This window comes from Thermobia domestica, chromosome 15 (genome assembly GCF_964235325.1).
Source record: "Thermobia domestica chromosome 15, izTheDome1.hap1.1, whole genome shotgun sequence".
Classification (NCBI taxonomy): domain Eukaryota; kingdom Metazoa; phylum Arthropoda; class Insecta; order Zygentoma; family Lepismatidae; genus Thermobia; species Thermobia domestica.
The window spans coordinates 58,951,817-58,970,824 of NC_137468.1; the positions used below are offsets into that span (position 1 = coordinate 58,951,817).

Sequence of the window (19,008 nt, forward strand, 5' to 3'; positions counted from 1 at the left end):
ATATCACATTTGTGGTCTATTAGTCCTGGTTCCGAGTTCAAATGGAGGACAATTTCTATCGGATGTAAGTCGAGAAGCGGTTTGGATTCCGCTTTAAGCTTATGTGACCCCTTGCAGCATAACCCGGTTGTTGCATAATAACACCAGGGCGAAACAAATTTATTTCTGTCCATATATGATATGAATACATAGAGCAAATTATTTAAACCAAAAAAACCTGGTTTAAACCAAAAAAACCGGCTTTTTTGTTTTTTTTAAATAAAAACCATGGTTTTTGCCAACCCTGTTGCCAAGAAATTCTAGCTAGCTGACAATTCTCGACCAGAGGAGTGCGTATTCCTCTGTCACTTGAGAAAGGTTTTGGCGAGAAAAAAAAAAAGCGTAAAAACTCCGAATGGTTTGTGTTATTTTGTTATTTGACACTGAGTGGAAAAATCTTCCTTCTTCCTTTGGAGAGGAACAAAATTCGAACTGGACGGCAGCTCTCGGCGAAAATAGGGGGTGAGCAAAAGCTGATCTTCTCCGTCACATGAATAAGGAATGGAATGTCTTAAATGTTTTGGCGAAGAAAAATGTAGTCTGGAAACTCCGAGTGCTTGATGTTGCTTTGTTATTTGACACTTTCAACCTGCTTTCAACAGAATATTTCTTTTTCCATTGAGAAGGAATGATCTATATATGCAGGCAAGTTGCTCAGTGTTTGTTTATTTCCCCCTCTCTATATAGAAAGAAAGAACCCACATGTGTAAGCCATTAATCACAGTGTAATGGGGACCAAAGCTATGGCAACGTCCTTGAACATAAGTTGAGTTACAGTGTCACTAGTAAGAGGATATGATTGTTCGGACAGTTCCGATTACCACTCACTAAGATTTTTAAGACTGCGAGTTCTATATCTCGCCTTCAGAGTCTTGAACATTTAAAGTTGGATTGGCATTTTTGTGTTATTCTTCCCTACAGTTGCCTCTGATTAACTGAAAGCTAGTTGAGAGTCGTTCATTTGTTTGTAATCTATACAAAACTAAAAATCTTGGTATTGTAAAACTTCGAATTATTCAAGCAGAAGATTGAAAAGTCTCGGTTTATGCATGATTTTTACAGTTGTTTTCAATACAGGTTAAAGAAAATATGCTTTTGATCAAAGTATCTAATACTTCGAGTTATCTAACTTCGAATTAACAAGAGTGTGCTGTACAAATAAAACTTAGAAATCTTCAAGAAAACAAATAATCTTCCAGTTAGAAGGAAAAAAGAAAAGAAAGCAAGATAAAAAGAAGGAGCTCTATTTAAAACAATGATTCCGATTCACCGCACAGTGTAGTCGCCTTACTCTTGCAAATATGAACATAAGAAACCTAGACTTTTCGCAATGAAACTTGTTCTTCAATTGTATTGTTTCTTGAAAACAAAACAGAAGGTTTTATAATCGAAGTGTTATTTCCAAGAAAAACAGGTTATTTCCCATTCGACTACAAGATCTTTACCTGTACAATGGAACACCTTTGTGGGCTGCACCAGCTTTGCACACAGCTAACGATACACCCAAAATTGCATTAGCTCCCAATTTAGATTTGTTTTCTGTTCCATCAAGTTTCAGCATGAATTGGTCAATTTCTGTCTGCTGAGTTGGTTCCAATTTCTGAAAGACAAAAATTTACGCAATTAATCAATAAGTAGCATTACATTGATATTAGTGCGATACTTATGTTCACGTGACAATGCTAAATGATATATTAAGATTAAACACTGAGAAGAATACATGTAAAAATATATCTTGATATATTTTGATGTAAGAATGGGTGTACAGTACACATTTTAAATACTGGTAATATTAAATTCAACACTTTTATTCTAGTATTACATGAAAGTTACTGAAAAATGTGCTTGAGCTCTTCAATGGTAATTCCTTTTGATCTGAAGGATTTATACATGACGTAATCTCCCTTTCATAAGGGAACGGAAATGTGGATATGTTTATGTACGTATACTTTTTCCTTCTACTTAACCGCCATCTTATTTCCTAAAGGATCTATTTTAACCAATCTTAGGCCCCCTTATCAAGGATATCTTAAAGTCGGAATAATATTAAGACTTCTGCAATAGCCCCAATTTTACGTCTATACATACTGTAAGATACATATTGAAGAAAACAAAAACAAGCAAGAAACTTACCTTTAGTATCCGGTTAACGAATTATTATTAAATTAATTCAATACATTTTGATGTCTTAGGTTATTCACAGACTAGTTGCACACCACACTCATTAGAAGGATGTTGGACAATCTTAATCATCGGAACAAATTTACAAAACTAACGACACTCCTACACAAACTTTCTGCACTACTAAAGTCATTTAGTCTAACAACATATAGAAGAACATTTTAATTATTCTGGTGTGCAACTAGGTTAGCTATTGCTGAAGAAGACAAGAGTATAAAATTATTTAATTATTTAATAATAATTCGTTGAACAGGATACTAAAAGGTACGAAATTCTACTCATTTATCCCGTCTTTTCTAGTTGTATTTCGGTTTCCTTTTTTCCATTCTCCCAAAATACCTTTCTGAACAATAAGAACATAAACCTCTTCTGTCCCTGCTCCCTAGACTTCTCTACCTACGCAAGAAACCTTCGTTTGAAAAAATACACAAATTCTTTAACATTTATTGCAAAATAGTGGAACAGTTATGATTTCAATTAATTTTGATCAACCACACAAATAACTAACCCCCAAATCCTCATATCTTTAACCACGAAAAACAATCCTTTATAAAAGGTATAATTCAAATACAGGGTTGGCAAAAACCATGGTTTTTATTGAAAAAAAAAAAAAAAACAGTTTTTTTTTTGTTTGTTTTGTTTAAATAATTTGCTCTATGTATTTATATCATATATGGACAGAAATAAGTTTGTTTTGCCTTTGTGTTATGCAACAACCGGGTTATGCTGGAAGGGGTAACATAAGCTTAAAGGTGAATCCAAACCGCTTCTCGGCTTACATCCGAGAGAAATTGTCCTTCATTTGAACTTGAAACTGGGACTAATTGACCACAAATGCGATAGTCTGCCGACTCACTCACGAAGGACTCCTGATAAAAATACGTTGTACTGATCTTTACATATTTGTTAATATAACTGTGAAGTCATCATTTTAGAAGGACAAAAAAGATAAACAGTTGCACAAGTGAAATTATATAGAATTACATATGGACAATTTCAAAATACTGCAAAGTACGGAAGAACTAATTTAGTCCAAGTCAGTTCACTATGGCTTTTATTAGTCCAAGTTAAAGAAACACGACGACTTAATTTGCATGTCAAAGAAAGTGAATAAAGATACGAATTACTTGAGTCCACTTTGGCTCTGACCCATTTATACATATATACATATCAAAGATACTTCTGATTTCAATAAATGCCTATCGTGGGGTTTGTATGACGACCCCCTCTCCCAAAAAATGTACGGCATTTCGATGTATTTTTATCAATAGTAAACATTATTAAAACGAAACAATATTTAGTTTTTCCTTTGATTGCAATTGGAAAACAATAACGAACTATTAAAAAAATCACAAAAGAAACATTCATAAACTTCATTCATAAACAAAAGAAACATTCATTGTAGTATAATCTGAGTAATAAATGGGGAATTTAAGTCTGAATATAATACGGGAGAGAAATGTGATAACCCACAAATGTGTGCTCATCAAGATTTTACGAACATTTTTCGTTTTTTGGTTTAAACCAGTCAACCCTGTTCAAACATATCCCAGTGTCAAGTCAATGTAAATCAAATCCTGAGAAAATTTCCATTTTCGGATGGCAACTATTCTATTCTGTCTTGAAGTTAACATATCCAGCATATATCAAATAAATTATACCTAAAATGTCAGTATTTCAACACTGTTCCCTTCAATTCAGGATACAAATATTAGATTGTCATTTGACACAGATCACAACTAAACTAATTTAAGTGATGATTAAGTCAACCAAACACTTGTTTCCAAAATATCACTATTACGAACTCTAGATACTGAAAGTTAGAAAACTATCAAAAGAGGTGACATGCATTATCGGGTTTCGCACACAATCCGAATAACAATAATTACATAGTATAACTTCTTATACATAAAGAGAAATTTAAACTAATATAGTGGGACCTATTTTTTCTTCTCATTAATTTCTTTACTGAAATTTTGAGCAATCTCCTGCTGAGTCCTCCATCAAAATATTACGCACAATAGGTCTGTTTTATAATGACAAAAGGTTTACGTCAGGAAATTCCGTCTCAATAAAAGATGTACTGAACTTCAAGAGTTTCTATCAATATTTATTAAAACTGCACGTACTCAAAAAAAACACCCAAATTATGATTCAACAGAAAACTACATAATCCTCAGTACAGACCCTTTTAGAAAACTAACGTTGCTTGTAGAAATACATCCTGCTGATTACAATCTTGTCTCATACCTTCTGTTATTTCTGTAATCTCAATGAAATTCCTTGTATGTTTCTATTTCTATGAACTGACCAGTGTCAAAACTGGTGATTAATAATGAAATATTGCTTTTAAGTATCACTGCTTTCATCTGTTTCATTTTACTTTACTTAAACGTAAATAGTCGAAGAAAAATTACACAAACTACCTAGAAAACGTGGTATCTCCGAACTGCAGGTCAGTAGAAAATATTTAAATTCGGAAGAAATTAATACAGAACTTAATGAGGGATCCCTAATAATTCGCGACTTTAATTTCTTGGTGGAGGGAAGCGAAGGGGCAGAAAAAGTTTAGGGGAGCAGCAGATTTTTGTATACGGAAATCCTTACAATAAAAGATGATTTTGGGCAGTCTTCGTTATTGTAGGCAAGCGCTAGCTCTCTTGTCCCCTCCCCCCTGTTTTGCCATTGATGCTTAAGTTTTACATAATTTTGGGTATCGCAAACTCATTAGATCATACAAAGTAGAAAGGCACCGTGAAAAAACATGGCTGTTAAACTTCAAGTAGGAAGATTTCAAGAGTAACAACAGGGGAAAGAACAAGCAGGTAACATACATAATAGAAATAAACAACGAAGATGAAATCAAGAGTTTAACGTCCGAAGAATATACTCTTTAGGCTAAGGGAGATGATTAAGGCAGTAAATGACGGAAGAATTGGTGGTATGATAATATGGAAGGAAACGTGAGAGCCCCGCGAAAACCCATGGACACAATGTTGGCCATCAAATTTATTTGGCCGGATATCGAACCAGGGATCCCACGCACCATCGGTAAGCGTTCTACAACTGAGCCATCATGCCCCCTCTATATGTAATAGAGAAGGTAAAAGAGTCGTAAAATACGAAGGTCAGTAGTGCCCTAGTCTGGGAATGCAAACATACAAGGATTCTACACATTTTAAAGAAAAATGTATCCATCGGATTTTTTTTTTTTTTTGTTTTTGTTTTGTTTATTCTGTAATGAGAAAGTAAATCAAACAAACACGTGTATCATCACCATTTTAATTCTAACAGTGTTCTCCTAACTTGAACGATGCAATCTGATTCATGTTCGTTGAAATATCGTACTTGATTGTAGTTTATTTTCCTCATTCAATTTCTGATAAAATACCTGAGGGATTCTCCAATTTCTTTGGGCTCACCCTTGCGTCGTCCCTGCATCACATCTACTTGTCAATAATGGAATCTAACAAAAATGAGCATTTCCTTCTAGACTTCGATCAGACATTTTGTTCTAGTTACACTCGTTTTTACATTTTTCAACTGATTATAGCACCGAAATGAAGCATTTTACTATACTTTGTTTTATCTTGATGTCAGGAATCGCCTATAAAACATTATCTGCGTTTTGAAACACTTTATATACTTGGACGTCCAACGATTATACTCCAAGGTTAAGGAACGGATGAACGGAATATGGAATGAGGTAACTGCAAGAAAGCACACACACAGTCTACCACAAGATTCACTTGGCAGAAACTGGGATCAAACCAAGAACCTCACGCACAGAGCATTGCCATTTAATCACCGCAGCCCCGACAAGTCTGAACCTTTTCCAGGTTTGAAAAAGTCCGGGTATTTTTGAAAAAACCAACCCACCTGGGTCCATATGGGTGCTTTAGGGTTTAGTTGGTTTTTTTTTTTTTGGGGGGGGGGGTTAGTTGGGTGTTTTCGAAATATTTCAATGTCTTTGGCGTAAAAGTGTTAAAATGTGATTTATATTTCAAGATTACCATTGTCGCAACTTGCAACAATTTTCTGTTCACTAATCTTTTGAAAAAATGGCCGCGATTTTGAAATTTTATATTGAATCACCGAGAAAATCTACAGCAAATTTAAAACTTCCCTTGCTTCTACCCTGAAAATTTCAACTTAAAAGTCGGAAAATTGCACTGGATACACGCTAGTTGAAAAATAGCCGGCATTTTGAAATTTTACGTTGGACTGCCGCCAAAATATATGCACGAAATTTAGTGTGTCTCGTGCTTGTACCCCTGTAATATGTTTGTGGTACAGGCAGACAAACTACCAAATGTAGATCGAATCATTCCAGGAGCCTCAGTAACGTTCCCCAAATACAGTATGAATATCAAATATATTATTTAAAACAAAGATATAATTCATGTATTATAAAATAAATGTTTCAAAATATCTTATATGGCAAATATTTTTCAGCGTAAAATAAAAGGTTTTATTGTTGAAGTTTACTTCCGATACTTTGCGCGTTCAATTACGGGAATTTCCCTAGCACTAGCAAGACTGTTCTTTCTCGAAAATGAATTTAAAACAAGAAAGAGATAATTCCTATTTTATAAAGTAAATGTCTTAAATGAAATTAAATATCTTTCAGCTTAAAATAAATAGTCTTTGTTGAAGTATTCACTTCCCATGCTTCGTTCAATTGCGGGAATTTCCCGAGCACTTTTTCATGACGGGTTTTCCGTTTTTATATATATATATATATATATATATATATATATATATATATATATCTCGACACTTTCACTTGTACGTAAGTTTAAATTCAGCACCTGAAATGGTAGGGTTACATAGCCTTCGGAACTCCGAACATTAAGCTTCATAAAGGGTCTTTCCTAGTAAGATAGTGAAATCGGCCGTTGATCCAAATTGGGTAGCTATTGACCCAAGAGGTTATCCTTGAACTAAAACTACCTCAAAAAAAACCTCCCCTAACCGAATTATCGTATCATACATGCTCAAAATTTAATATTTTTTAATTTTGGTGCGGGTGCTCGAAAAAATTTTGAAAGTTTCACAGATTGTAGATACTATCTAGATGTAAACGTGCGATTTTTTCAAAACCATCGATGCGTATTTTCTTTATTTTTTTGCGTGTTGAAAATTTCAAAAAATTGTAGAAAAAATGGGGCGGGGGAACGTAGCTGATATTTTGGTTAAAAATTTGTTACACCCTTAGGTACAACATTTATTTTCGGGGGGTCTGAAAGTGATGACAACATTGTCAAAAAGAAATAAAACTGAAAAATTGTTTTTCGCAGTTTTCTAATCATTTTAGGGCCCTCAACGTGAGAGACCCTTGAAACAATCCTTTGCCGGAGTTAACAATTTTCCTTTCTCTTGCATCCCTTCCGATTCTGTCGTTTTTCGGCTGCTTCGATTGTGTCCGTTTCGAAATGAACACCAAATATATCTCCGTAACAGTGCTTCCCCACTATAGCCGACTTTTGCACAACGAAGTTACACACACACCTCTTGTTGGCTCCTCGTATCTATCAGTGCCTGCTTCACTGGCCGCACACAGTAGCGCGTTCTACCGTGAGCTGTGTAATTTTGTTGTGCAAAAGTCGGTTGCAGTGGAAGCACTGTTACGGAGATATATTTGGTATTTCTATTCCAAAACTGACACAATCGAAGCAGCCGAAAAACGACAGAATCGGAAGGGACGCAAGAGAAAGGAAAATTCTGAACTCTGGCAAAGGATTGTTTCAAGGGGCCCTCACTTTGAAGGCCCTAAAATGGTGCGAAAAACACGTTTGTTTTGAGTTTTATTTCTTTTTGACAATGTTGCCATCACTTTCAGCCCCCCTTCCAAATATATATATATGTTGTACCTAAGGGTATAACAAATTTTTTAACCAAAAAATCAGTGACGTGTCCCAAAATTTTTTCTACAACTTTTGAAATTTTCAACACGCAAAAAATAATGAAAATACGCATCGATAGTTTTGATGATAAAATTACACATTTATATCTAGATAGTATCTACAATCTGTGAAACTTTCAAACTTTTTCGAGCACCCCCACCAAAATTAAAAAATATTCAATTCTGAGTATGTATGATACGATAATTCGGTATGGGAAGGGGGTAGGGTATAAATTTTTTGAGGTAGTTTTAAGTCAAGGGTGACCTTTTGGGTCAACAGCGATCCAATTTGGATCAAGGACTGATTTCACTATCTTACTAGGAAAGACCCTTTGACAAATTTTACGCCATTGCTGGTGTTGATTCTACAGAATGCTTATTTCAAGAGTAGCAACTAATAACGGAACTAAACTGATGTTGGAAAGCCAAATTTTACTGAAGAATACTTGTGTTACCATCTAATGTATGAAATAATAGCTTTACTAATGTATTTACATTTTCACTGGTGATATAGGCACCTATGGCCTTAAACTCGTCAAATTTATGAGGGATAACGTCCCACGGTGTCGCCGAGCACACTATTCACGGAAAGTATTTTCTAAAATATAAAATTGCATATTTTACTTCAAATAGGCTATAAACACAAGCCATACATTAATTTCTTCTATAATTATTTCAAGCTAAGGTAAGCTATTTTTTATTCATTCAGTGCATTCAGAACTTTATATAGGTTTAACATTGAGTGTTGTTGTATAAACATGAAAGCATCTAATTCGCCCAAGGGAAGTCCAAAATCTGATAAAAGTCACTTTCAATGTGATCACCTTAGTTGTACCGATAGTATACTTTAAAAAAGGTTTTAAAGTGGGATTTTTCAGGTCGGTCCAACCCGAAAAAAACCGGTGTTTTTTTTCCGGCTGGGCCCACTTGGGCAAACCCTTTTACCCTTAATCTATACTGTCTCCGCCTCTGAGAAAAGTAACAGCAGAACCGTAATCGAAATATCATTCAAGAAAGTAATAGAGACAACAGGTATGTTGAGAGTGAAATAATTATGAAATTTAAATTTTCATTATTACCGTAATACACATTTGTGAACAACATCAAGAAGTTCTATATTAAAAAAAAAAAAAAAATGCATATCAAAAAGCAATATACAGAAACAGAACATGATCCTCAATATGGAAACATTTTACAGAATAGCCACATTTTCAACCGTTGAACTATTAGTGACTGGAATATTATTTAAGACAGTATTTGGAAAATTAAATATTAACGTGTCAACAAAGCATATAACACAAGTAAAAATAATGAATTAACACGAAGAGCCAACAAAATTAATTTTGTCATTTACAGAACTCTTATCACTATTGTCTTCTAATTTTATTTCATCTTTCCCTCGTTTTAATGATTTGATAGAAACTGGATACAAGTCATTGACGCACAAAAATGATTGCGTGCAAGTATTAAAAAAATAAACTGCTCTCACAGCTAGAGCAAAAAGTACTTTTAGAAAATCGAAAGAAAAATAACTAGATATTAAATATTGAGGACCTATAAATTGTAGAGGTATTTTTAGACTTCCAAACCATGCTATGTATAAGTGTCGTAAATCTTTGTTCGTCCGTCTGTACCTCTCGACAAGTATCAGAGCAAAAACTGTAAGAGATACCAAAAAGTGAGTTTTTGCAATCGACTCAGAGCCCCAATATGTTCCAACTATATTAGAGCCGGAAGTAGTTCAAATTAGCTATTTCCGGTTTCTGCGTATATCATAGAAAAATGAGAATAGATAGCGAGAAGCGGTTTTTTGCAAACTATACAAGCTGTGAAGAAAACAAAATTTAGACATTCTGGGAGAGGCTAGGGATATGAATTACGTTGCCTGTAAAGGTCTTCGTTTTCTTAATACCCTACTTACACATTTAACCTTTAGTCTACCGCCATGCAAGGTCATCGAAATACCGTGCGTTTTTTTTTTAACGAAGCGGTATTTCCATAGTTATTTTCAAATACTAATAACTCGTTCTCTAGTTGGTCTAGACACATGGAACAAGGAGCATAATATGCACAGTAGATCAAAAGGGAGCCAGTGTAGAGGAAGGAGCGCTGAAAAGGGCATAGCATCTACGTTTTGTCTTGGCCTTGGAAATAGTGTGTAGGCTTTTTGTCTTGTTCATTGTAAGTTTTATGCGTATTAATTCGTAGCATAAATAAATACTGTAACTGAATACGATACACACATTTTATCTCACTATGTCCATTATATGTATGTACATTATTTTTTAAGCGTAGATATGTCTTCGTTAACTTTAAACCCTTTAACGGAAAGGGCCCGCACAATCTTTATGGAAATTGGATTTCGGTAGAATTGCTTGAAACCGTGATATGCTGTAGATATTGTGATCCTGAGAAAATGTCTCAGTGGGCTCAACCATCAATCACTGACAGTTTGGCCACTTTTTTGAAAAGAGCAGAAAGTAACAGTATTCTAGATTTCGGTGAAAATGATTGGAACCATAATATGTTGTAGATATTGTGATCCTAAGAAAAAGTTTCAAAGGGAACAACCACCAATCACTGACCATTTGGCCTGTACAGGGCTATTTTTCACAAAACATCTCACAATACAGCAGAAGGTAACAGTATTCTGGATTTCGACGGAATTGCTCGAAACCACTACGAGCCCTTAAAAAAAAAAAGAGAAGGTAACGATATTCTGGGATTCTTGTGAAATTGTATAAAACCGTGAAAATGTTTAGATCTTCTCATCCAAACACAACCACCCGGTAAAGGGAGGTGATATGTAGCAGCTCACACCATTTATGCATTGGTAACATACCGATATTCATGTTGCGGGACAAAAAACCCACGGAAGTCAGAAGATGGCCGGCCTGGGCCGAATCTTCCGAATGAGGACCAATGCCCTACCAACTAACCTAACGTTGCTCGGTAGTCACAAATTAACACCTTTTCTCAGGAACTCGACATCAACATATCACAGTTTCATTCATTTTCACTGAATTCTAAAATATCGTTGTATTCGGCTGTTCTTAAAAATGTGAACCAGTAGTGCCCAAACAGTCAATGATTGATGATTATGCCCATTAAGACTTTTCCTAACGATGACAAGATCTACAACATATCAGTTTCATTCATTTTCACCGAAATCCAGAACATCGTTATACTCGGCCATTTCTTAAATGGCCCTGTAGTGAGCTAACGGTCAGTGATTGGTTTTTGTGTCTATTGATACTTTTTCTCAGGATCACAATATCTACAACATATCATGGTTTCGAGCAATTCCACCGAAATCCAATTTTCATAAGGATTGTGCGGGGTCCTTTTTGTGAGTTCTGTTCAATTTCGCTAGGCAGGTTTTACTATATGCTTATGCCAGAAATGTTTACTTCTATGAGTATATTTGTTCTTTATTCACGGGTAATTGGCACATTCTAATCTATTTTATTTGTAAATTACTGAGCTGTTTGAACCCGAAGAAACAAAATGTATTCAAGAAGTTATGGACGCTTGCGGAGCTGAAAACATTAAAAGCGAGCTTGTGTTTATCAATACTCATTTCAGTTCAGTTTCAAAGATCATAACGAGGTTAGAAGAGCGATGATTAGGGCCTTGCATTGCATTTGAGCTGTTTGATTCAATAACGAAACAGACTCCACTACGACGAATTCGACAAGTATTTCTTCGAAAAGCACAGTCAATTGACGCGAAAAATCCTGGCATATATTCCTTGTTTAATGTAAATAACGTATTCCTGGGAACAACGACGCACGACTTGCAGATTTATTGGCAGTAGCATTGCTTCTTTGAAATACTATCCCTTAACGACGTGCGACACGGAAGGAACATTTTCGACGTACAGTACTGTTTTTGACTGACAAATGCAGGTTTTTACCAGAAAATACCGAAAACTACATTGCATTGTAGCATGAATGCACCAAGTATATGTAGTCCAAGTAATACAACTTTTTTCTCTATATATAATAAAATTTATCATTTAAGTTTAGCTTTTGATTGGTGCATATTCTTTCTAGTGCATATTTCCACATTTTCGTGATTTTTAGCGCATATTTGCATGTATATTTTGCCGTTTTTTAGTGCATGTCGATTCGAAGTCTAGTCATTACTAATGAGTCAACAAATGAAAAATATGTCGTCTCCGTATTGAGAGCCAGAGTTTTCTCCCTTACATTGCGCTGGTTCTACCCATTTCATACAAAGCTGGAATCAAAATATAATTTCTATATGACACTTACCTGCTTTAGTAGTTCTGGAGCAATTATATCATTAACATTGGAAATAGCCTTGTTGACTGATTTTCCATGGTAGGAGTTCTTTTCATTGTCCCTCAGCTCAAGAGCTTCATAAATACCAGTACTAGCACCGGATGGCACAGCAGCACGGAAAAGGCCCTTTTCGGTCACAAGATCTACCTCAATGGTTGGATTACCACGAGAGTCGAAGATCTGGCGAGCGTGGATCTTTTCAATAGGCATCTTAGAGACAGTAGAAAACCTGTATGGAAATAAATGGCAATTAGTTTCTTGATCTAGACATTACAAACAAGACAGAACTAAAGTATATTTAGGATCGCCATTTCATGTTTACATGCCACTTTCTTATCAACTTTGTAATGCATTAGCACTGTAATACCAGATAATTCCATGGGGCGGGGGAAGGCATCAGGTATTACTGCTATGTAATTCGCATATTTATTTAACGGTATTAATTATACACGTCCGTCTTATACAAAAAGCCCTCAGCGAAGTTGTAGCAACTTCATTTCTTGAAGGATTTCGTGAAAAACTTGGTAGAGAATACGGTAAAACTTTTTTTTTTTTTTTTATGTGAATGTATTACCATAGCATTAAAAATTTAGGTGTATGTATCTCGAAGACTGTAAATGACTTCCTAACACCTGTAAATAACACTAGAAAGTACACTCATTCTGTACTCCATGTAAACAGTACCAAGTACAATATGATGTTTGCAACTCTTTTTCAAATACTGGCAAACGAATCAAGAAATAAGCGCAGTCGACATTATTACCCTTTTCTCTATCCATTCTGAAGTCTAGAACTAATGAACTGTTAGCTCGCATTACGAAAGCATAGTACTTGGTAAATATCGTAAACACAAGTGATTACTTTCTAGAAATATTTACCAAGCAGTATTCACTGATGTTTCTAGCATCCTTATGTGTCATAACGTTTAAGTGTTCAAAGCAATAGTAATACTATTTCACATGGAGGGCTGGGAAGGGAGGACACAAATATGAAGTTAATATTTTTTACTGATAGTATGTACAGAATACAAGCTTTAATTTAAATATAGGGCTTACCTATTTGTATTCCTTGATGCAGAGTAAAATTTGATATTTTGGTTGTACACGAGTAACCTTTAGACTTAACAAATGACATGTTGTATATTAAGAACTTTTCATGCCTATTAATATCAATGGACATTTCAAATTATATACAAAGTAACGTATTTTTGGCCTACAAAATTTCCATTTATTGTCAAGTGGCTCTGATGACATGTCGAGTGCACTAACTATATCGCAGCTTTTATTTCTATTTTCCAGACCTACGAAGAATTTTAATATTTGCTGTCACTAATCTTTAAATGCAACTTTCAGCCTTCTTACTACCACCTATATGGATTTTGACCGCTTCAAGAGCAAAATTAAATTCACTATGGCACAACTGACATGTAACAGCGATACAATGTTAACTTAATATTTCGTAGACCTTGAGATGCAAGGCTTTACGAACTAGAGACCATTATCCACGTGGTGAAATTTTTGTTAAAAGACACAAAGATTTCCTAAATAAATGTGAATACAATTTTTGGATGCATCTTTACAATAGTTCGTCAGAAAAATAATTTTAAGATTAACATGAGTGGCCGTGCACGAAAGAACTTTATTAGACACTAATTCCAGGTTAATTTCCACAGAAGGCAGCCAGTACTTAAAAAACGAAAAATTTACAGGAGAAATGGAGTAGTGGAACCTTTTCAGATATTACATAGTTTTGCTGCTCACCGCGGAGTGCTTAAATTCAAAATTACTCTTTTGCAATATCCCCGTTTACGCGTATACTCATCATCGCTCCCGCGCCTGCTCCATATGGACGCATCTCAACATGAGCACACCTGCTACATCCCTGTACTCACTCGGTTAGATGAAATGCGTTTTAGTGGCAACCTAGCACAGATTAGTCCGTATTTTGGACTACTAATTACGGTATAGGTCCTAACACTATATCTACTACGGTACGGTTAAATCATCCTAATGTGAATCCGCACCAACACATCGTGGGCACACACGCAGGACGACAAATTCCCCCAAACAAGAAATAATTTATAAAGTACATACATAAGGAATCCATTTTCTCATCGAGGAGTCATAAATAATGAACTCATACATACGTGGTTCACATTTGCGAAAACTAACCTTTAATTTTCGACGGTGGAGTATTTCTGTACATCGTAATGCAGCTGTATTTTATGCTTACAAATTTAGAGTTACTACTCTAAAACCATTAAAACTCATTACTCACTATCACTACACGACGGTTAAGCGAGTGCACATGAACGATGGCTCCATTAGATATTTTCTGCCGGAGGAGTGTGTAAATGTTGTATTTTACATTTGCAAGCGGAGTGATACTAGTTTGAAACCACTGCAAGTGGTATTGGAACTCGTAGTCCTGCAAAACCCATAATAAAGTACTTGTAACATACGAGCGTTAACCAAACCTACTCTACTCTACCCCAGCATACGTCGCTGCGTGCATTTTGCATGAACAATAATTTATATGCACATCGATATCAGGGTTAAACCTATTTTGTGTTTTTAGTTTCGAAAATTCTTGAAACATTCCTATGTGATTTGAAGCAATAAATCGATTGGCACAGGTCCAAATTTCTAGAGATGACCATCAAGGTCAAATGTCAGAAAGCTCTAACGTACCATTAAAGCTCTGGTCGACTACTGTGAGCGCATCCAGCCTTTCATAGCGTACTTTGAGCTTCGATCAACTAGAAAACGAAGTAGTGTTTTCAATTGGCAGAAAATTTACCGTAAAATGAGAAATTCTTAACCGACTACAATACGATAGTTTTTTTCTTTCTTTAAAATAGGCTGGAAACGGACATTTTAAATTTTAGAGTTCTTTCATATCCTTTCACTCAGTCCCTCGCTCGCTCACACCCACACAAAATACTCGCTCATCTATTCAAGGTGCAAGATGTTTGCAACCATCTAAACAACTACAACGTCTCAGGGGGCCATTCCGTACGTCTTCGCAAAATTCTGCGTACAGCAATGTAACGCATAAAGTTATAACTGTAATGCCGAATATCGCCAATTTTCATTGCGTTTAAGGAAAAATTAATTCCTAGTTCATGATAATAGGTAAGCACTAAATTTTGCGAACACTGGAAACAATCCAGAGCATTTGATTTTGATGCCATCTCCTCTAGAAATCGAGGCAAGCACAAATGTATTACTCGAAATAAATTAACTAGTGATGTGCCAAAATATTTGGAAAAAAATAACCCAAGCCTAGTTTAACTACACATGAGCTTGATGTATATTATCAATCTGTGAGTACAATTATTTGGCCATGGGCAAAAATAACAGCTTAGTATGTTAATGTCTTACAGAATCATTTAAAAGGGTTCATTCCAGCAGACGGTTCTGCCAAATAGAAAATTTATAGGTAAAATACGTGAAACATTTTCGTGAAGGAATGAGACCGTACAGCATACTGAAATGAAATTTAAGTGATAGTGAAAGTAACGTATGTTTAAGTGTGCTCTTCCACTATCCTCGTTTATGCGTGTGCCCCTGTTGCTGACGCGCCTGCTCCCTACGGACATACCCCCTCGGCCCCCCAGGTGCGCTCGTCTGTGACTCGGTTTGACAAGAGTCGTGCTTTTTAGTGGCCACCAAGCACAAGTAGGTTCGTGTTTTATGCACTGTAGATTTATGCCGTATGTCCATACTGTACTTATACTGAGCCCTCCTGAAGTTAATCTCCTAGTAGTAATGGAGCTCCTCATTCAGTGCATGCTCTACTAAAAGAAGTACAAAGATCTAACCTAAAAATATAAGAAATGCGTCAAAACCTGGCAGAATTCATCAGCTGATGTAATGCCAAAGCAAGACAAGCATTTAAAAAAAAAAAAAAAAAAATGACACAAAGTATTGAAAACCTTCACCAATTTACTCTTCTACTCACAGAAATAGTGTTAAATTAGGCTATGTCACGTGTTGTATTTTCAGCGTGATTCTTTGTAAGTCCCGGTATTTATACTCGCAATTTCATAGCATTACCATCTAGGGAACATCATGCGATTATAGGTTCGACTCGAAGAGCTTGTCCTTATTGACCTTCAACTTTCCTAATTTTTCCTCGTGGATATCAGGATGATACAAAGATTCATAAACGAGTAATATAAATAGTGTGATTTAAAAGAAGACATGAAATCTCTACAGCATTAAGGAGATCATAAAAATATGACATGCTTTTAAAAAACGCAACCATGAAGAATCAGATGCAAAGTACAATGGAAAACTAATATTGCAATCGGGAAATGTACCGGATTATGTACAATTTGAAAACTACACTTTTATTCACTGTACAACTATTTTACACTACCAGGACTCGTAATCATTATTTATATTTTTTATCTTATTATTTTTTGATTGAAAAACCCTACAGTAACAAACAAATCTACAGATAGAAAACAATTTATTTTTGCTTTAAGATTATCAAACTTAGGGAAGTATACTTATCGCACTATTAAACACAAATAAGTACAAAGAACATGTGTGTTCACAATTCGACTAGTATAATATATTTTCTTACTTATAACTTACCAAAGCCGGCGAATTAATAATACACACCGATCCTTCGTCTTGAATGACCTTTCAGAGGGCGAAGCGTACTAGACTCGACCCGGTGGTGTGCATGCAATATGAACCAATATTATGAGATAGGTTGCGTTCAATTAATCTCGATTACATCAGTAGTGGGAAGCTTCATTGGTTCATTTCGGAAAACGTCATTTCTGGTGTTTAGTGAACTAACTTAATACTTCCCAAATAGAACACGACCTTCCCGACAGCCAGTGAACCTATAAGACAAATGAATTCTGATAACCGTTTCAAGGACTCTTGAAGGTTCTTTTATTATCGTCTATTGGATCGAAAATTATGTATAAAATTATTTATTTATTTTAAGGAAAGGGGTAAAGAAAATTATACTGTTTCAAATTATTTCAATATATTTTCCACATCAAGCATATGTGAATAAAGTAAAAATAGATATCAATAAAAAAAATCAGCAATTGCAGTTAAGTTGCATAATACCTTACTCTTCCGATTATATAAAGTAATGCATTGCGATTGGAAATCAAAGAGTTACATAAACTTAATGTTACGTTATTCTTATTTTTGAACGCTCGGTAAGCAGTAAAAACTTATCTTACTGATCGGACCAAGTTAACGCATTTTTTTTTCACCCAATCTGACAGTGAAGGATTTCCATTTATGCATACCACATAAATTTTTGTTTACCTAATGACATCCAGAAAAAGAAATTATTTTTTAAAAGTAAATTTCTGTATTCATATACCAGAATCACTAACAATAACACAATGGGAAAGAATGTGAAGATTTATATTTAAAGGTACTATGTCTGCATTCGCCTGGTGAACTTTGAAGAAAAACCTAAATGGGGATTATCATCCCTAAACCTCCTGATTGTGAATAAAAAGTAGTAATTACTAACATATTTTCGATAACACAAACTGAAATATTACGGTTAAAATTTCAATACCTTGAATTAAAAGATAAAGTAGCATCATATCTAAAGAAGAAATTCCCCTCCTTTGAAAACCTCTCTATTATGTTATCATCAGCGGCGCAACTCTGTCTTCAACATTGGGAGGACGGGTAAGATAGTTTTCATAATCTTATTTTAAGCGAAGTTCAAATACAGGGTAGCCCAAAAGTAGGTATACATTTTCGTACTGATCAGCTGACTGTATTTCGTTGTTATCAAACAGATGGACCTAGTTTCTTTATTACTTGTTCCTAATGTTTACTTATACCTTAAGCTCGGAACAGCAAAAGCAAATAAACCCATAAACTAGAACGTTATACTTGATCAATGCAGGGGTGTATACCTATTTTTGGGCCCCCCTCTATTTATGAAGTTGAAAAACAATGCTAACAATGTAGGATCAGGGGACCAGAGTTGTCTTCAACATTGGGAGGCGGGCAGATTTGAGGCTTATTCTGGGAGAACATTAATTTTATCTCACTTTCCTTTGTGACAATGACAATCGGACACAAATCATCACATTTCTCCCCCCCAAAAAAAACATATGTCAAATCAGGTTATGGGGGGGCAGTCCCGCCAGTTCCAAGGTTGGAGGAAACATGTTCCTTGTATCTCCCCGGGATTTGCGCCAGTTGTTATCATCATTGCAACTGTATCAAAGTGAATATTCAGTACAGCCAATATTCTGATTCGTTCCTAGTTCACGCAAAAGATCATTGTTTCTTGGCTAAGATTGTTAATCACTTTTTTACACTGTTACTAAATGAAATTGAACCAAAATCACTGCAATTCAGCTTTTTATAGGCTAAAGAGACCTAAAATCAAAAACCATGATAAAATATACTGTGGAGCTATTATCATTTCTAGAAGATAGCTCTGGGATTACAGGATCTCATTTTGAGAGGACACTTTTCGCGCGGTAGTACATGTACCTGTCACTTGGATTGTCTGATTTTGATTCCCAGTGGAAGCGGGATTTTTTTTTTGGTTAGATTCCCATGCAGG

The 19,008-nt window shown here is 35.3% G+C and overlaps 1 protein-coding gene across 1 annotated transcript in view; it reads right to left on the reverse strand.

The window, feature by feature from the left end:
• The window catches only part of Eno (alpha-enolase), a 42,809-nt gene extending 25,617 nt beyond the window's left edge, over nucleotides 1–17,192 (reverse strand). Inside the window, exons 1-3 of the mRNA XM_081739712.1 lie at nucleotides 17,037–17,192; nucleotides 12,403–12,661; nucleotides 1,485–1,639 (exon numbers count right to left, since the gene is read on the reverse strand). Of these exons, the coding sequence (XP_081595838.1) occupies nucleotides 1,485–1,639; nucleotides 12,403–12,642 (395 nt within the window). The 5' untranslated portion in view covers nucleotides 12,643–12,661; nucleotides 17,037–17,192. The remainder of the gene's footprint in view (nucleotides 1–1,484; nucleotides 1,640–12,402; nucleotides 12,662–17,036) is intronic.
• Nucleotides 17,193–19,008: the final 1,816 nt, after the last annotated feature.